Source organism: Taurulus bubalis (genome assembly GCF_910589615.1).
Source record: "Taurulus bubalis genome assembly, chromosome: 14".
NCBI classification, from domain to species: domain Eukaryota; kingdom Metazoa; phylum Chordata; class Actinopteri; order Perciformes; family Cottidae; genus Taurulus; species Taurulus bubalis.
The window spans coordinates 2,803,848-2,823,289 of NC_136602.1; the positions used below are offsets into that span (position 1 = coordinate 2,803,848).

Sequence of the window (19,442 nt, forward strand, 5' to 3'; positions counted from 1 at the left end):
ACTATTGTACTAATAAATACGAGTCAACTCAAATTAAATATCTTATTTTCCTCCAGCACTTGAACGCAACATGCATTTGTGAATCAGAGGCTGATAAGTCATAGGATTAATGCGCAATATATGTTTTGTTATATATTTATAGACTTTTTCCATTCTATCAAATTGGTGGTATTTGTTTGTGGGTTGGAAAATGCATTTGTGAAAAACATAAATTACTTTAAAATCATCATGCATATTGTAACGCTTTGTCGATTATGATGAAACACACATTTGAATATGTAGAACACTTCAGCCTCAACTCGTCTGTCAGTGTTTTTAAAAAGTAAATGTTTCAGTGAGGATACGAATACGATGAGACTCGTTTAGCTGAGAGATGAGAGAGCTTTGAGTATTTACTTCAATCCATCAAGACTTTGTCTTTGTTCTTTTTATTCTAGGTTCCCTGTGGAGGCGTGAGGATATACTGTATATATAGATAGATAGAAAGAAAGATAGATAAATAGATAGATAGGCATACAAATATTAAGTATGAGAAATACTCAATACGATACTATAAAATAGCAGAGCAGAACATATAAATTTAAGGAAATGTAATAATAAAGAAAATGCAAGTATATACACATTCCCTTTAGTATTCCCTTTAACACTGATTTAGATGAGGAGAAGTTCCCGCTCTGCATTAGTGGATTAGTTCTCTTCGGCCAGTAGACTAAACCTCTTCCAGAGCCGTTGTCTCAGAGAACAGCAGCTCACCTCTGAAGCGTTGCAGGGCGATGAATCACAGAACTATAAACTCTGCCGGCTGTAAAGGAAACGCACTGCAGGGAACGCCGACGGTGTCACCGCACTGATTTCCCAGAGGAGGAAAAACAACCGGCGCCGTGTCGCTGGGAGGTGTTTTTGTGTTTTTCTTAGAGAAGTTGTGAGGTGGAGTTTGGAGGCAGGACGTTCGCCTCCATCCGGTTCAATCCAGGTGAAGCTTCACCTTCATCCTTCAGCTTCACCTTCATCCTTCAGCTTCACCTTCATCCTTCAGCTCAGGTCGGACTCACATCTAAGAGAAGCCCGGATCAGACTTCTAACCCGAAAGAGGTTTTTTCTTTTACTTACAGCCGAGTTCGATCCGGATGAAGTCTTTGATGCCCAGGTTTTCCAGGAAGACGCCGGAGGATGAAGTGGTCTTAAACAGGAAGGAGACGTCGGCGCTCAGCTCTCCGTGGAACGTGGGAAAGTGGAGGTACGACGTCTCCTTGTCGAAAAATGCCGCGTTCCAGACGTTTTCTGCAAAAGAAAGAAAGAACGATGGGAATTCAGCTCAATATTGCAGCTCCTCACCGTTCACTAATGCCACTGACATGCATGCATCAACGCGTCCATCCTTTCAGAAGCAACGCGTGCGAGGCGACGTCGAGCGGGCTCTGGGCTTGACTTACTGTCTCCGTGACAACGCAGAGGCCCGACCCTGTAGGCGCTTTCTGAGCCGGGCCGCTGGACGTCGCCCAGCACCAGAGATCTGACGGGGAGGGTCTCCTTGTGGGTCAGCAGGCCGGAGTCGTTGGCCCTGGACCGTCGGGAAAAGAAACAAAAGAGGAAGGAGACGATAGAGGAAGAGGAAGAAGCTGAATTCAAAGACTAGAGGGGGAAGAGGAGCTTTTACTACGAGTAAAGGAGGAAGAGCGGCACGAGAAGGAAAGAAAGGAAAGTTCATCACCATCATTAAGAAAAGAGATCAACCATGATGAACTTGTATAAGGAAACTAACAAAACTCATAAAAAAAGTCAAAAAACGTTATAAAAACATAGAAAATGTGACTTAAAAGAGATGATAGACTTAAACAAATTAAACAGAAAAGGTTAAAAACAAGATACAAGATTGCACCAACTTCAATCATGATGAACTTGCATAAGGAAAGTAATATTGTATTTGTATGCATATTTGAGTTAGCGAGGATGAATCACATTGAGATCATGAATCTCCTTTAGAGTCGAGAAACAAAACTCATAAAAAAAGTCATAAAATGTTATAAAAACATACAAAATGGGACTTAAAAGAGATGATAGACTTAAACAATTTAACAGAAAAGGATAAAAACAAGATAAAAACATAAAGAAATGTCAGATAAAAAACATGATGAACTTAAATGAAACAATTAAACAGAAAAGGTTCAAAACAAGATACAAACATGTGACATACAAGAGATGACAGCCATGTTTAGTGCTCAAATAATCCTAAATCCTTAGTCTTGCATGCTCATAAAATAATCTTGTTTAAAATGTGGAACATAATTTGCAGATGGGAGGCTGCATACTGAGTCCGTAAAGAACAGAGAAAGAGGCGTTTGTGTGAAATGACCTGAAACAATACCAGCGTTCAGTTCTACTGTTGCATCATAAGTGGTTCATAAAATACTGTCGCACATTGTTTTAAAGCCGCGTGTCGAGCTATAAGTAAAGCACGCGGTACCAATCGGGCCGGTCGGCGTCGCAGTTGCAGGCGTGTTTGGCGTCCACACAGTTCTGCTGCAGGCCGCAGGAGCACTGCTGGCTGCCGGGCGGGGCGCCGCCCCAGTAGGTCTGCACCCGTCCTGCACCGGGACCGCCCACCCACCAGCTGAGCAGAGGCCCGTCTGCACACGAGGAGACAGACTTCATCAGTGTTATATATATATATATATATATATGTAAATATGATATATTACAGGGGCAAAGAGGAGAAGCATCAGTAAAAAACTAAACAAGTATAATAAATAAGCAACCAAAGATAATGATAAGGAATATTTAAAGTGTAAAACTAACAAAAACTAAAATGAGATGGAACAGTTGAGTTCACATTATGTTAATATTACTTATTTATATTTATATTGCACGTGAATGAATGGATAATTTGCCAGTTTTTTTTGTCCTACAATCACCAAGATTCACCTAATGTGAAACGAAAAAAGTCAAAGTTGATTTTTTTTTTTCACATATTGATTTTTTCCTCCACGTATCATTTTTTTATGCATTTAAAAAAAAATCTCCATGTATTGTTATTTCATGTATATATTTTTTTCATGTATTTTTAATAATTTTGTTGTCACTTAATCCTGTTTTTTTTTTTTTTATCAGATCTTAACGATCTATTTCTAAACCTAAAAGTCGTTTCCTTTGAAACAGAAGTTTATTTTGAAAAGATCGGCTTCATGAAACGTTGTGGTTTTGTGTGGCAAAAAAGTGCACACAAAAAAGGAGGAATAAGTAATTAAGATATCATAGGTCACTTTCCTCAAAAATCATTAAGAAATGGAAACACATGATTGCACAATAGCTGCATTCCTTGCACAAACAAAGTGATCCTAGTGAGACTAAAGTTTAGCAGTTCGTGGCGTCTTTCACACATAATCCGTGTCTAAAACTCTGTGGAAGAACCACACGGACGCTTCTGCGTGTTAAACCCATCAGTGACTTTTCACAAGTCATCATAAGAACACGTGAAGCAGCACACGGCACTGTTGTGTCTTTCTGTCATGAACCAACGACGTTTTAAACGACGCGGCGTCTCAGAACATCGGCAAGCTTCACCCGGCGTGTTGAGGAGGCGGGACTTCCTGCAGTGGTACGTCAGCTCCTGCTCGCAGTGCTCCGATTGGCCGACGACGGCCGCCAGCTGCTCGTCCTCAGACGCGTACAGGAAGTGAACCGAGTGCCGGCTCCTCCCACCCGGCGCCGGCGGCCCGACTCTCGTCAGCTCCGTGTTGTTGTGCTGGATCACCATCCAGGTTTGGTCCTCTGGAGGAGAGAGAGGGGACATAAAGCATGTTATTTATATTGAAAGAGGGCAGCAAGGCATGTGTTTGTGTGTGTGTGTGTGTGTGCGTGTGTGTGTGTGTGTGTCAGGTACCCGTCATGTTGCAGAACACCAGCTGCGGCCGGACGGGTCCGCTGCCGTCCACGTCGATGTGGTAGAAGCCCGACGTGTTGCCTCTGTGTTTGTACGCCTCACAGGACTGCTCGTATATCGCTGAGCAGGAAGAGACATCATCATCATCATCATCATCGTCATCATCATCATCAGGCATTCATAAATAATCCATTATTTCGTGGAGAAAACAGCCCCTTAAGGATGGGGATTTTTTTCAGTTTTGCAAACCAAGGACACGTTGAATATGAAGTTATTTTATTAATAACAGAGACACGCAGAGGCAGTGACGCAGTATGTGGAGCGTTCGTTATTTAACGTCACGTGGAATAATAATAATAATAGAGTACGAAGAGCAAAAGAGTCCAACAGACGCATGACTTTCACCCAGCAGGCCACTGTTCGTGTCCCTTTACGTTTGTTATGTTACGTAATACTTAAGAGAATCCCTTTGGGGCGAGTTACGTTGTCAAGTAATCTAAATTGCTTCTTTAAAAAAAATGTTATATAAAATTATATATGATTTCTTATATAATATAATTTGGTGTGTATACTGATAAAAAAATAAAAGACAATGGTATAGCTGTTGATTAAATATGGAAGTTCATTTCCACAAGTAAAAGAAAAAAAATGATGAGATAAAAAGTCACAATTAAGAGATAAAAAGTGTGCATGCACTTCAGGGGCACTGGCTTTTTTAAATTTTTTTTCTTCCTGATATCTGGAACAATTACTACCTCAAAACTTGTTTCTTTTTTTCTGGCGGTAATGGGCTTCCATAATTAAAGGAGTAAGTATGTTTTTTTACATTTAGGAGAACCTTTTAGCCTGGTCACCTGAATGTGAGGCAGATGCTAAACTATGGAGCCCTTTGACCTTCAGAATAAAACAACGGCACTTTATTTGAGCACTGCCTTTCAAAGTAAAAGACTGTAGATACACACTAGTCACACTTTGTTCAAAAGGTTAAGATGGTAAACATTTCTAAAGAATCGGATTACGACTAAACTAGTGAAGAGTCTCTTTTCCTGTTCTTTCTTATTTCTCCATCTTTTTCTTTTAAACCTTTCTAGCTCTCTTCCTCTTCCTCCGTTGTTCCTCCACCTCTCACACAACGGCCTGACCTTCTGCCCCATCAACGTCTGTGTGTGTGTGTGTGTGTGTGTGTGTGTGTGTGTGTGTGTGTGTGTGTGTGTGTGTGTGTGTGTGTGTGTGTGTGTGTGTGTGTGTGTGGGACCTCACAGCTGTGACAGGTGGCTCCGCTGTAGCCGGTGCCGGAGCAGTTACAGTGGAAGGAGCTCCATGATTGACTGCAGCTGCCTCCATGTTCACAGTGACTCTGAGAACACCTGAGAGAGAGAGAGATAGAGAGAGAGAGAGAGAGAGAGAGAGAGAGAGAGAGAGAGAGAGAGAGTGTCAGACGTCTTGACCTGAGGTAGCCTGCTCGGCGTCGGCGTTCAGGTGAGCCTCGAGGAGCTTTCCCTGGTGATGAAATTGCAAAAGGCATCCTCTCTAAATGTTCCTCTTTAAGCGGAAGCTGAACCGAGATCAGAAGATAAAAGTAAATGCACTTTGTTCATTCGCCGCCCCGATCTGAATACCTTTAAAACATCTCAACACTTCTTCCGTGTGGCTGCGCCGCCTCATTTATCACCGTAATGAAAGTACGTCTCTCCCGCTGGCAACGGTACGCGGCTTCTCTCTAAATGGGTTTTTAATCGTTTTTGGACAACAGCAGAGTCTCTTATGGAACAAGCAGGACGAAGCAACACCAAAGATACGAGTAGAGACGTCTCTTTCATTGGGTTTTTATCTTAATAATAATATCACCTGCTTCTAAAGGTTTAGTAGGTTTGGCTGCGTGAGTGTGTGGACTCATAGGAAACTGTAGCCAGGAGGACTTCATCAGAAATGCCCTTTCCTTCCTCCTTCCTTCCTTTACTCTTTCCTTCCATAGATGTAAATGGACTGGTCTTCTGGTGATTTGAACCTATAGCAATCTAATTGTTTTCTCTCAATTGTTGGAAAATGCACCGACTGTGAGATCGATCGCTGTCCGTGGTTCTGATCCCGGGATGGTTTGCCCGGATGGTTTTTGTGTGTTTTCCTGCAAAAGTCCAGCAACACGTGTCAGTATACGCTCGTTTCATGCAGAGTGTTTTCAAAATAAAATGTTGTTTTCACAGGAAAAAAGATCATTGTTTGGGTTAAAATAACCTGAATTACGCAAGTTATGTGAGAAATTAAAAATGAATTCTAGTTTCACGAACCAACCTCCCCCAACATGCTCGGGTATGTGTGGTCTTCATACTTTCTTTAATTAATGATAACATGGATAATATCTACATGTTTTGAATAAAGTGAAGTGTCTCAGTGTGTGTGTGTGTGACGTGTCTCAGTGTGTGTGTGACGTGTCTCAGTGTTTGTCAGTGTGTGTGTGACGTGTCTCAGTGTGTGTGTGACGTGTCTCAGTGTGTGTGTGACGTGTCTCAGTGTTTGTCAGTGTGTGTGTGACGTGTCTCAGTGTGTGTGTGACGTGTCTCAGTGTGTGTGTGACGTGTCTCAGTGTTTGTCAGTGTGTGTGTGACGTGTCTCAGTGTGTGTGTGACGTGTCTCAGTGTGTGTGTGTGTGTGTGTGTGTGACGTGTCTCAGTGTGTGTGTGTGTGTGTGTGTGTGACGTGTCTCAGTGTGTGTGTGTGAAGTGTCTCAGTGTGTGAAGTGTCTCAGTGTGTGTGTGTGTGTGTGTGTGTGTGTGTGTGTGTGTGTGTGTGTGACGTGTCTCAGTGTGTGTGTGTGACGTGTCTCAGTGGTTGTGTGAAGTGTCTCAGTGTGTGAAGTGTCTCAGTGTGTGTGTGTGTGTGTGTGTGTGACGTGTCTCAGTGTGTGTGTGACGTGTCTCAGTGTGTGTGTGTGTGTGTGTGTGTGTGTGTGACGTGTCTCAGTGGTTGTGTGATGTGTCTCAGTGTGTGAAGTGTCTCAGTGTGTGTGTGTGTGTGTGTGTGTGTGTGTGACGTGTCTCAGTGGTTGTGTGATGTGTCTCAGTGTGTGAAGTGTCTCAGTGTGTGTGTGTGTGTGTGTGACGTGTGTGTGAAGTGTCTCAGTGTGTTTGTGTGTGTGTGACGTGTCTCAGTGTGTGTGTGTGTGTGTGTGTGTGTGTGTGTGTGTGACGTGTCTCAGTGTGTGTGTGAAGTGTCTCAGTGTGTGTGTGACGTGTTTCAGTGTGTGTGTGTGTGTGAAGTGTCTCAGTGTGTGTGTGAAGTGTCTCAGTGTGTGTGTGAAGTGTCTCAGTGTGTGTGTGAAGTGTCTCAGTGTGTGTGTGTGTGAAGTGTCTCAGTGTGTGTGTGTGTGTGTGTGTGACGTGTCTCAGTGTGTGTGTGAAGTGTCTCAGTGTGTGTGTGTGTGAAGTGTCTCAGTGTGTGTGTGTGTGTGTGACGTGTCTCAGTGTGTGTGTGAAGTGTCTCAGTGTGTGTGTGTGTGAAGTGTCTCAGTGTGTGTGTGTGTGTGTGTGTGACGTGTCTCAGTGTGTGTGTGACGTGTTTCAGTGTGTGTGTGTGTGTGAAGTGTCTCAGTGTGTGTGTGTGAAGTGTCTCAGTGTGTGTGTGTGTGTGTGAAGTGTCTCAGTGTGTGTGAAGTGTCTCAGTGTGTGTGTGTGTGTGTGAAGTGTCTCAGTGTGTGAAGTGGCTCAGTGTTTGTCAGTGTGTGTGAAGTGTCTCAGTGTGTGTGTGAAGCGTCTAAGTGTGTGTGTGTGTGAAGTGTCTCACTGTGTGTGTGTGTGTGTGACGTGTCTCAGTGTGTGTGTGTGTGTGTGTGTGTGTGTGTGCGTGTGTGTGTGTGTGACGTGTCTCAGACATGTAACCCGACACCAGTCGAGGAGAAGCCCTCCAACGATGTTCCCGTCGTCTGAATCTTTCCCGAACACTTTCTTTCTTCTCCTGCGTCCGTGGACACGACTGGAGCAGCTTCCGTGTTTGTGAGAATGAATTCATGGGATTGAGAAATAGTGATTATCTCGTCCTCCACCTTCACGTGACTTTGAGCATCGACTCTGCTGCTTTTAATTTGGGCTTTTGTCTCAGTGTCAGGGCTGAGATGGAGAAGATGAAAGGCTTAGGACAGGAGAAACACTGGGAGGAAGAGACAACATGATGAAGATGCTGCTGAGAGAGAGAGAGAGAGAGAGAGAGAGAGAGAGAGAGAGAGAGAGAGAGAGATGGAGAGAGAGAGAGAACTCCAGGAAGAGGAATTAAGGTTGAGAGATGGATCGAAGGTTTGGATGAATGGAGCTCAGCGGCGGCCGGGTAAACATATTAGGAAGCAGAAATGAGGTCAGCGAATTGCGACTGCAGGAGAGACAGAATGAGAAAGAGAGCGGGCGGCGGCATGTATTTTTAATCTTTTAGTCTGGGAAACTCTCCGTGAGAAAAAGCCTTACTCAGCAGAACCGGTTCAGAACCGGTTCAGTTTGGTGTTGAGCAACAATTTGATCTGTTTTTTATACACGGGGATGGAGGCAGGTGGGGTCTTTGCGTTACTTAAAGACAAGCATTTAAAATGCTGTCAGTCCAATGTTGCTTTGCTCATCTGCACATGTGCATCTTGTGTGTGTGTGTGTGTGTGTGTGTGTGTGTGTTCAGTGAGCATGAGATCAGTCTATCAATTTTTCAAAGTTTGACATTCAATTGAAACAACGGCCGCTCAGAGGATGGCGTGCAGCCGTGAACCCGTCGGCTCTAAAGGTCCCATGTCATGTTGTGGGAGCGGCAGGTTGTTGCTCACACAACATTAAACCGACTCCGCTTTGACATTTCCTGCAAAACATTCATGTTCTCTGCAGCACGTTGTGACGAGAATAATGAGTCTGTCCAGACGCTGGTAATTGATTTTTTTCTGTGTACAATATCTGTGTTGGATCAACTCCTCGGCTTTAATATCCTGCAATTACATATTTACCATTTACACAAACGCTCCAGCCCTTTATTGCTATTTAAGTCTGAAACGTGCAGCATAAAAAACACATCAACCAATCAGGTCGTGGAACTTGAGTTGTGCTCATGTATATATTCATATCTATCTAAAAAAGCAAACCTTTTTCCATTCTGACCTTTTCACAATAAAAGCCCTAGATGTTAAATATTCACAGGTGAGTATTTGTGCATTTTCGTCAGGCTCCAGGTGTGTTAATGCCTCTCAAATAGCTCACTTTGTTGAAGTGTTTTCAATCTAAATGAATGTGAATACATGAGGACATTTGGTCTTTCCCCTCACAGCACAGTGCTCGATTTTATTCATAACTTTTTAAAACTGCTTCACCCCGAGGGAAGAGTCGGCCTCCAAAGAGCATTGGAGTCAAGACAATCAACATAAGCAAGATGGTGATAAATATGATGATGATGATCTGGCAGCAACAACCTGAACAGCAGACGCAGAAAGCAAACAAAGAAGAAGTCTTTAAATATAACAATGCTCTCCATCCACTGACGGAACACAATGCATCCCAGCATTTTCCCCAAACTCAATCCCACTCCGAGGCACGGAGCCAACAGACTCACAAATAAATCACATTTTGAAGAGAGCAAAACCACATTTCAGCCGAGAGAGAGGCAGCCACACCGCACGCCTCGCACGGAGCTGCACAGACAAAACAATAACTGGATTGTTTTTTCTTAGCGAGGAAACATTTTGGGACACTGTATCCAATCTTCTGTGTGTAATAATCCACGTGTAACCCTGTTTCACAGGAGACCCGTCACAGAGCCTTAACTGGGTTTACAAAGTGAGAGCGATGCTCCTTCCTCAAGATGCTTTTTAACACTTATGTGTACGTATAATAACCACACGTTCCTCCATAAATAAAGGTACGGTCCAATTTAGCATGTAGCATAGCATTAGCTTTATCAAACAAATGCTGCAACGATCTTTTGTTGTCTAACTGAGTCGTTTCCTGCGAAGACGGAAGTTTATTCTGAAAAGACTGGTCGATGTAACATGTGTTGCTGGACTTTAGTAGGAAAATGCACAAAATGCATGACGCCTTTTCAAAATAAACTTCCAACTTTACTTAGTTTTTAGGTTTCCTTACGCAACAAAAGTACTTGTTTAGGCTTCAGACAAGATTGTGGTTTGGGTTAAAATATCTAAGTTTGTTACATAATTACAGTTTGTAAAGTACTGAAGATATATGAAGAAACTATGGTGAGAGAAATTAACGTTGACTTCACACGGTGACACGAACAGAGGTCTCCTGGGTAAGAGTCCTATTTTTTTTACACATTCAACCTGCCACTTGGTCTTTATTCTCCATCAGTTGCTGAGTGTTTAAAAATGACGTGGATGCTTTTCACGTAGTTATTTTAACCCAAACAACGATCTTTTGTCGTCTAACCGAGTCGTTTCCTGCGAAGATGGAAGTTTATTTTGAAAAGACTTGTCGATCTAACACGTGTTGCTGGACTTTTGTAGGAAAATGCACAGAAACTGGAGTGGATCTTCGTGAGATATCTTTTTTATTTTTGGGATCTGACCTGTCGATGATGCCGCACATGTCGATCTGCAGGTGACTGTAGTTTCCCAGCAGCCTCTGCTGCACCGGGATCAAGTCCACCGGCTGGTTGTGCACAGTCAGCAGGCGCATGCATCCCTGGAAGGCCTTGAAGGGGTTCATGCACTCCGGGCTGCTCCCGTCAGCCGGGCAGCCTGCACACAAGGACAACCACACGTTATTATTGCATATTTGTGTCACTTATATTCACTTATTTATCCCCCCTGCTTACCGCCGAAGTAAAGCTGACCTCCCGGGGTAATGAGGAAGGGAGGGCTGGCGTGAGCGGTGGCTCCTTCACCTCCGTCCACGCAGACGGACAGGTGTCCTCGTCTGGAGATCAGCTCCACTGAGTGCCACTGGCCGTCGTTCAGGTCCGAGCCTGAGGGTCGCACAAAACACAGCAGGGTCCAGAAAGACACGCGTATTGACCGTCTTCATAGAATTTAAGGCATTGGCTTAGTAATCAGGGTCAGAGGTCAAGCGGTGCGGTTGAAACTGGGAAGGATTCAGCATTTTGGCTCAAACACGGTCGGGTGGATCTTTCTGGTCTTCGAGTCTTCGGGATCGATGTTTTATTTCATGGTTTCTGGAAATGTGTGTAAATGTGTTTTCTTCCTGTCAGCTCTGTTTATCAGAGTGATAAAGGAACCAGTGTCGTGCCAAGAGTTCAGTTTCCCACAAAAAGTTGCTCACAGAAATAAAGACAAATTACAACCCTTCAAAATAAAGTTTCTGCGCCGTTGCATCTGTGCTGTGAATATTGGAATGCTATCTGGACCGTGATGTGAGGCGCTCAGAATCAATGATCTTTTATTTTAAATGACTTCTTAAAACACATTTTCACAGACCAGTTTTTATGTGATGTTGTCATTTATTTATTTCTTTTCATTTCATTTAATGTATTTATTTAATTTATTTATTTTATGTATTTATTCAAAATATTTAAAATATTGTATAATAATATAATATTTTTTTCCTTTTCTTTCTTTTTCTCCTTTTTTTCCTTTTTTTAATTTAATTTATTTATTTTGTTTTATCCTTTGGTTTTTATTGTCATCTATACTATTCTATATGGGTTTACAATTGCACCTTAGTTTGTCAGTTTCTTGGTCTTTTTGTTATTATTTTAGACCCTTGAGGTCATGAGGGTTTAAGTTGGAGGTTATTTCGGGTCACACTGACCCGCGTTGAGCTCCAGCGGCGCCCGGCCCGCCTTGTGGATCTGCAGGTGCAGCCGGGCTTTGCTCAGGTACAGCCACGCCGCGCCCGCCTGCTCCGGGAGGTCGAAGGTCAGCAGCAGCCCCGCCTTGTTCCACGTCCGGAACTGGAGCCCCACCGACGCGCCCGTCAACGACGCGCCCGTCACCCGGGGCAAGCGGAGGAAGCTCTGGGGGCTGGCGAACGTCATGGCAACAAAAACCGGTTCAGAGCAAGAAAAGGTCACATTGCCCTGAAGTGGACGGAGAGGAAGAGGAGAGAGACGTCATTACAGTGAAAGCATGAGCCTGAATTAATTTCCAGGGCTGCGTGGCGGCGTCCTGGTGCACAGAGATCTCATCAGAGTCTCCTTAAAGAGCATCGGAGCATTACCATAATGATAATAGCCAGGCTCAGAGTGAGCCCTGGCAGATCAAACTGAGGGCACGATGTCACCTCATCTTTCTGAGGTCATGGAGGACGCACACGGGGAGCAGTGGAGGCGAGAGACAAGAAGAAGGGACTCTAGGAGTAATTGTTCCTCTCTGTATGCCCATAGTTCTGTGGAGAGGTAATTGCAGTGATGTGTTCCAGTCCAGGTTCCCTGCTGGGTTTCTATTTCCAGCAGAGGAGGCCACACACAGACACTTGATCAGATCCCAAAGCTCTTTGTGGGGAAGTAAAAGCGAAGAGTGGCTCAGCGGTGTTGTGCATTAGCTCCACACAATGCACACACACACACACACACACACACACACACACACACACACACACACACACACACACACACACACACACACACACACACACACACACACACACACACACACAGAGAGAGAGAGAGACGCAATCATTTACAGTAAAAGGGAGGAAAGTGAGAGGATATTTTCCGAACTTCTTCAAACTTAAGTGCACTTGAAGATGACATTTGTACTTTTTCATCAGTAATGTTTCTGACATACAGTATATATATATATATATATATATATATATATATATATATATATATATATATATATATATATATATATATATTTACTTAGTTTTTAGGTTTTCTTACGCAACAAAAGTACTTGTTTAGGCTTCAGACAAAGATTGTGGTTTGGGTTAAAATATGTAAGTTTGTTACTTAATTACCGTTTGAAAAGTACTGAAGATATATGAAGAAACTATGGTGAGAGAAGTCACGGTCGACTTCACACGGTGACACGAACAGCGGCCTCCTGGGTGAGAGTCCTATGGCACCTCCCCCACACACACACACACACACCCACACACACACACACGTTTACCTTCACGCTGACCCGCGGGTCGTTCTTCTTGGCGAGGTCGACCAGGTTCACTCCGTTGTAAACCAGGTTCTCCAAACAGCCGTGAAAATGTGTGTTTGACCCGACTGACCTCCGAGAGCCGAGGTCGGCTCCCACGCTCATCTGTACGGGGGAGAGAGGACAGAACACGTATAAAGTGTGTTTGTATTCTGTTTGTGTGCGTCCTACACCTGCGCAGACACACACCTGGTCGTGGTCCCAGTGGGCGAGCCCCGGCGGCACCGGCACCCTCAGGGTGCTCTGGTCCACGGTGAGGTTGAGGTGGCCGCCGCGGCGCTCCACGGCCACGTGGTGCCAGTGCTGGTCGTCAAACAGGCGGCCCAGAGACACCCGGCGCTGGCTGTCGGGAGACGACGTCCGGCCTAAAGAGTGATGAAGAGTGAGATGAAGAGTGTGATGAAGAGTGATATGAGGAGTGAGATGAGGAGTGAGATGAAGAGTGAGATGAAGAGTGCGATGAGGAGTGAGATGAAGAGTGATTTGAGGAGTGAGATGAGGAGTGAGATGAAGAGTGAGATGAAGAGTGCGATGGGGAATGAGATGAAGAGAGATGAAGAGTGAGATGAGGAGTGATATGAAGAGTGAGATGAGGAGTGATATGAAGAGTGCGATGGGGAATGAGATGAAGAGAGATGAAGAGTGAGATGAGGATTGATTTGAAGAGTGAGATGAGGGGTTAGATGACGAGTGTGATGAAGAGTGCGATGAAGAGTGAGATGAGGATTGAGATGAGGAGTGAGATGAACAGTGAGGTGAAGAGTGAGATGAAGAGCGCAATGAAGAGTGAGATGAAGAGTGAGATGAGGAGTGAGATGAACAGTGAGGTGAAGAGTGAGATGAGGGGTGAGATGAAGAGTGAGATGAAGAGTGATAAGAGGAGTGAGATGAAGAGTGCGATGAATAGTGAGATGAAGAGTGAGATGAAGAGTGAGATGAGGGGTGAGATGAAGAGTGAGATGAAGAGTGAGATGAAGAGTGTGATGAAGAGTGAGATGAAGAGTGAGATGAAGAGTGAGATGAAGAGTGAGATGAGGGGTGAGATGAACAGTGAGATGAAGAGTGATAAGAGGAGTGAGATGAAGAGTGCGATGAAGAGTGAGATGAAGAGTGTGATGAAGAGTGAGATGAGGGGTGAGATGAAGAGTGTGATGAAGAGTGAGATGAGGGGTGAGATGAAGAGTGAGATGAACAGTGAGATAAAGAGTGAGATGAGGGGTGCGATGAAGAGTGAGATGAGGGGTGCGATGAAGAGTGAGATGTGGGGAACGGAGATGAAGGAGAGGATGAGGAGAAAGTCAATGTTGTGAATTTGTTTTTCCCTTTTGAGGAGAGACACTACAGGCATAAACAACTTCTTCTATTCGATTAGTGGAAAGAAACATTTATTTTACTACTGTGTCTGTTTGATCTGTAGATTCACCAATGCCTCATTTGCATATTTAAACATAACCTTTCATAAAACTTGTAATACAATAAATCCTCCTCTTATGAGTGATGAAGTGGTTTCATGGTGATATCTATGAGTGTTGATGTAACTATGTAACTAAACTTCTCTTTAACGGACGTTTTCTCTCCGTGAGTTTGTTCTCAGACTCTGATCCAGAAATCTCACTTCAGCAGCTCTGACATCACCAAACTTTAAATTACATTTTACTGCTAAAAACATGGAGGAAATAGATTTGTTTCTAATGTCTGCTGACAGTATTTATGGAGTGATGCAAATAGATGTATTGCATTCTCTCTGTAAAAACTTTTAACTCTCATATAACAACAAAATTAAACATTCAAAACCTATCTTATCTAATATTCAGATTTCTCTTGTGGACATCTGTAAACATTTGCACAAATGTAATAAGATTATGCCCTCATTTACATATTTAAACACAACATTACAGAAACTTTTTAATACAAAAAACAACAACTGTCTTTGTAAGTGATCAACTGTGCAGATGAAAACTGATATTAATATCTTATTTTCTAATGTTTTAACCAATTAACTAATTTCTCTCTCTCTCTGCACCGTAACTGAAGTGTTCTGGGTCTCTAACCTGCTACAGCTTTCAGTTGGGGATCACGTATCAGCAGAAGGAACCAGCAAAGTAGTTGATATCACATGATTAAGGCTAAAGGAAGCCGACGAAGAGGCATGAAGACATGAAAGGAGATGCTGATGTCTCGTTGCCCTCCCTGAAGTGTTGGCAGAGCTTCTGGAGGTGAAGACGGAGCTAAATGCACTCGCTCATTAAATATGAATTAGATATTGTTTGAAACGGTGTCTGTGTCTAAGTCAAGAGAAAGACAGACAGACAGACAGCAGGGCAGAGGCAAATGTGTTCAGGCATCAATCACCATTGATCCGTCAGACGGATAGTTGGCAGGATGGGGGGAGAGAGAGAGAAAGAGAGAGAGAGAGAGGGAGAGAGAGAAAGAGAGGGAGGGAGAGAGAGGGGAGGATGCAGACGGGGAAGGGAAGTTAATCATCATTGATCAGCAGACTGAGGTTGACACATGTCAGAGAGAGAGAGAGAGACCAGGGGGCGACTCCTCTGGTTGTATAGAAGTATATTTTTCATGTGATAAAGCTGCATTCTCTCTACTAACCACCAGGGGACAACTCTTCTGGTTGTATAGAAGTCCATGCTTCATGTGTTAAAGCTGCATTCTCTCTCCTGTCCACCAGGAGGTGACTCTTCTGGTTGTATAGAAGTCTATGCTTCATGTGTTAAAGCTGCATTCTCTCTCCTGTCCACCAGGAGGTGACTCTTCTGGTTGTATAGAAGTCTATGCTTCATGTGTTAAAGCTGCATTCTCTCTCCTGTCCACCAGGAGGTGACTCTTCTGGTTGTATAGAAGTCTATGCTTCATGTGTTAAAGCTGCATTATCTCTACTGACCACCAGGGGGAGACTCCTCTGGTTGTATAGAAGTATATGCTTCATGTATTAAAGCTGCATTATCTCTCCTGACTCCTCTGGCTGTATAGAAGTCTATAGAAATGACTCTACTTCTCTCTAAACATTGTAAACATGAACTTGGTCTTCGTGTCGCCCTCTTGTGACACTTCTGGTTGCAAAAGCACAAGATGGCGATGTCATAATGACGAACTCGAGGCTTCAGAAACCGTCGTCTAAGAGCCAATGGGTGACTTCATGGTGACCACAGGACACCTTTAAAAAAATAAATTGGACGGACAAAGTTCAAAGAATAAGGTCCACACTCTCTTTTTATATCTCACAGATGGGAGAAACAGTTGAAAAATCCCTTAAGCTGTATTCTTTTTTTGTTTCAATTCCGAGCCGCTTCACAGCTCAGAAGATCCTCCACATCGATAACATTTGCCCTCCATGTCTCTTCAGGAAGCTTCTGGAAGCTTCTGTGTGATCTCCAGAATCACTAATGGTTCTGCGAGGGCGTCTTCATTTCAGAGCGTTTCCTCAGGACTCAGGTCGCCTTCTTCACGGGATTCTTTTAAAGGGAACTGTACTTTTCTTTTATGACCCGAGCAGCAGCTAAAAGTTACTTTTTTTATTTCATCTTTTTACTTTTTACCGTGCAGTTCCTGCGTTAGATCCTTCCAGACCCTCAAGCATCACGGCTCGAGATCTCATTTTTGTTGGAGGACATTGACGACGCTCATCAGGTGACAGACGGCCGTAATTGTTTCGGCAATCTCATTTAATTCCGCCTTAAATTATTGAGACGATACGAACAATCAGTCAACACGGAGCACGATAAGATAAGATATATGATAAGATAAGATATATGATAAGATAAGATAAGATATATGATAAGATAAGATATATGATAAGATAAGATATTCCTTTATATCGCAAACAAGTGCTCCGAGGAAACATCTTAGAAAAAGTTATGTGTTTGAAGAGAAAGGTTATTGCTCCATTGATATTCCACTGCTGTTCCACCTTTTGGAAGTTTTCTTTTTTATGATACATCAATATAAAAGTAAGGTTGTGATATTGTCCCCAAAAACCTGCATCCTTCCTGAAGAATCAGACGGACTTTGTAATCGTTTCTTTTTTTTCTTTTTCACGACAATTTAGAAAAACCTCCAGAAATAACTTTTGGGTTATGCTTTCTATATGACACTCAATAAATATACTGGTTATAATCTGTGATATAATCTGCCTATATCACTGTACTAGTTATATAGTATCATAATGCTTTATAACAAGGGTCGTAGTATGTCATAAAACACTTTATAATCACTGATAAGATAAGGCATTAAAATCTATTCATATGCATTATAATCTATTCATATGCATTAAAATCTATTCATATGCATTATAATCTATTCATACGCATTATAATCTATTCATATACATTATAATCTATTCATATGCAATATAATCTATTCATTATAATTTATTCATATGCATTAAAATCTATTCATATGCATTATAATTTATTCATATGCATTATAATTTATTCATAACTATTACCATAAACAAACTATCCCGAGGATGAAAGCAGATGTGACTAGTACCTTACTAGTCATTAGTCAAGTACTTTATAATGTATTCACATGATTGTTATAAAAAAGTTGTATGGATATTTAAAACCATAATTATACAGTTCTATCAGCAAATTACAAAGCATCATCAGTACATTTATGATGCTTTATACGCAGAAACAACATTCTCTCTCTCCCTCTCCCTCCTTCTCTCCCTCCCTCCCTCTCCCTTTCTCACGCCCTACCTCTTTCTCTCCCCCTCTCCTCCTCTCTCTCCCTCTCCCTCCTTCTCTCCCTCCCTCCCACTCCCTTTCTGACACCCTACCTCTTTCTCTCCCCCTCTCCTCCTCTCTCTCCCTCCCTCTCCCTCCCTTCCTCTCTTTCCCTCCATCTCTCCCTCCCTCCCTCCCTCTCTCCCTCTCTCTCCCTCTCCCTTCCCCTCTCCCTCCCCCTCTCTCTCCCCCCATCCCCCTCTCTCTCCCTCTCTCCCTCCCCCCCTCTCTCTCTCTCCCTAATCTGTGTATGTATTTATTGTGACGGAGCTCAGCTGAGACGTCTTGTCATAAATCAGGACAGAGTTGCGCAACACGACGGGTCGATGCTGAAGCATTGAACTCGACCAGACGAAGCTGTCAGGACTTCATCAGGATGAGTTATTGTCCGCACCCAACAGGTTTCATGTCAACATGTTGTCTTTCACAGTAACACGTGAATATGAACATATGAGACAATAATGTCTCCATTTCTGAACGAGCAGAAATCCATCTTCTCTGTTTCAGCATCTTTTACCTCAAAGTCTCATCGTCCCTTCAGGAGGAATGAGAGCTTTTGTTCTCCGTTTTAACAAGCTAGCGCCACACGGATAAATGCAACATGTCATTTTGATGTGTCTTAATAATGACAACTATAATCTTTTTATCATAAAAAACGATTAAAAAAAACTGAAAGCCTTCCTGTTTTGGATAAATTCAATAAAAAGTGTGAGGAAGAAAGTGCATTTCCATAATATATAATATTATGTAAATGCATATAATGCATATTATATACGTAATACAAAAATTCCAACAGATGAATAAAAACTGGAAAGAAAATTCCATTCAAAATGACATAAAATTGTTTAAATACATAATTGAAAGACTGATGTGGAACGGACATGAAAGACTTTTTGATATATTTAAGTGAAGCTTCAACATGTGAGCGGCTGCCTCTCATGTTTCTAGGAAGCTGATGTCTTTTGAGGGTTTTGATGAACTAGAAACCCAGAAAAGGAGATCTGAGTGCTGCAGAATGCTCTGTGCTCTCTTTGTGCAAACTATAGTTTATAATGTGAGAGAAACTTTTCTTTTGGATTTTGAGTCCAAACTGAGATGTGCAAACCTGCACCGTCAGCAAAGTGCAGCGCGAGGACTTCCCTGTGTGCATTAGTCACATCCTGTCTGTTTTCAAACCAAATGTCAGCCAGAGGCCACGAGACCTGTGAGCATCGATCCGCTATGGGCCGAGCTTCATTATGAACCACGAGCCGACGTTTATGATGAATGCTCGGCGGCGAGGAGACGGGACGCTTTGGGGAGAGAGCGCTTACGTTACAATAAGCCGGGCACATTTATTCAAACAGTTTGGACGGCTGCAGGCGAGCAGAGAGGAAGTAACAGGGCGTTACTCACACACACACACACACACACACACACACACACACACACACACACACACACACACACACACACACACACACACACACACACACAAGCTGAGAACTGAGAACTGAGTCTTCTGCAGCAAAGATCACATCCATCTGTTACATTTTTCAAGATTTCACGTTTCATATTAACTCAAGTTTGGCTCGATCTTCTGACCTCACGATCATGAAGCGTCATCATCATATAACTGTTTGTCAGCATTGTTCTTTTATGAATTAAAACATCATCATAGTTGATTGCTTCATGTTTATGATTATGGAAGAAAAATAACTCCTCCTAAGGGAGCTATAGATGCAAAATACGCAAA

At 43.0% G+C, this 19,442-nt stretch overlaps 1 protein-coding gene across 1 annotated transcript in view; it reads right to left on the reverse strand.

The window, feature by feature from the left end:
• LOC306746509 (contactin-associated protein-like 4) overlaps positions 1 to 19,442 on the reverse strand; it is a gene marked incomplete at both ends in the record, with an annotated part of 59,081 nt that overhangs the window by 17,154 nt on the left and 22,485 nt on the right. Inside the window, 11 exons of the mRNA XM_079229431.1 lie at positions 1,111 to 1,281; positions 1,434 to 1,561; positions 2,465 to 2,627; positions 3,562 to 3,768; positions 3,881 to 4,000; positions 5,141 to 5,247; positions 10,421 to 10,592; positions 10,670 to 10,819; positions 11,623 to 11,890; positions 12,930 to 13,070; positions 13,155 to 13,330. Coding sequence (XP_079085557.1) covers positions 1,111 to 1,281; positions 1,434 to 1,561; positions 2,465 to 2,627; positions 3,562 to 3,768; positions 3,881 to 4,000; positions 5,141 to 5,247; positions 10,421 to 10,592; positions 10,670 to 10,819; positions 11,623 to 11,890; positions 12,930 to 13,070; positions 13,155 to 13,330 — 1,803 coding nt within the window. The remainder of the gene's footprint in view (positions 1 to 1,110; positions 1,282 to 1,433; positions 1,562 to 2,464; positions 2,628 to 3,561; positions 3,769 to 3,880; positions 4,001 to 5,140; positions 5,248 to 10,420; positions 10,593 to 10,669; positions 10,820 to 11,622; positions 11,891 to 12,929; positions 13,071 to 13,154; positions 13,331 to 19,442) is intronic.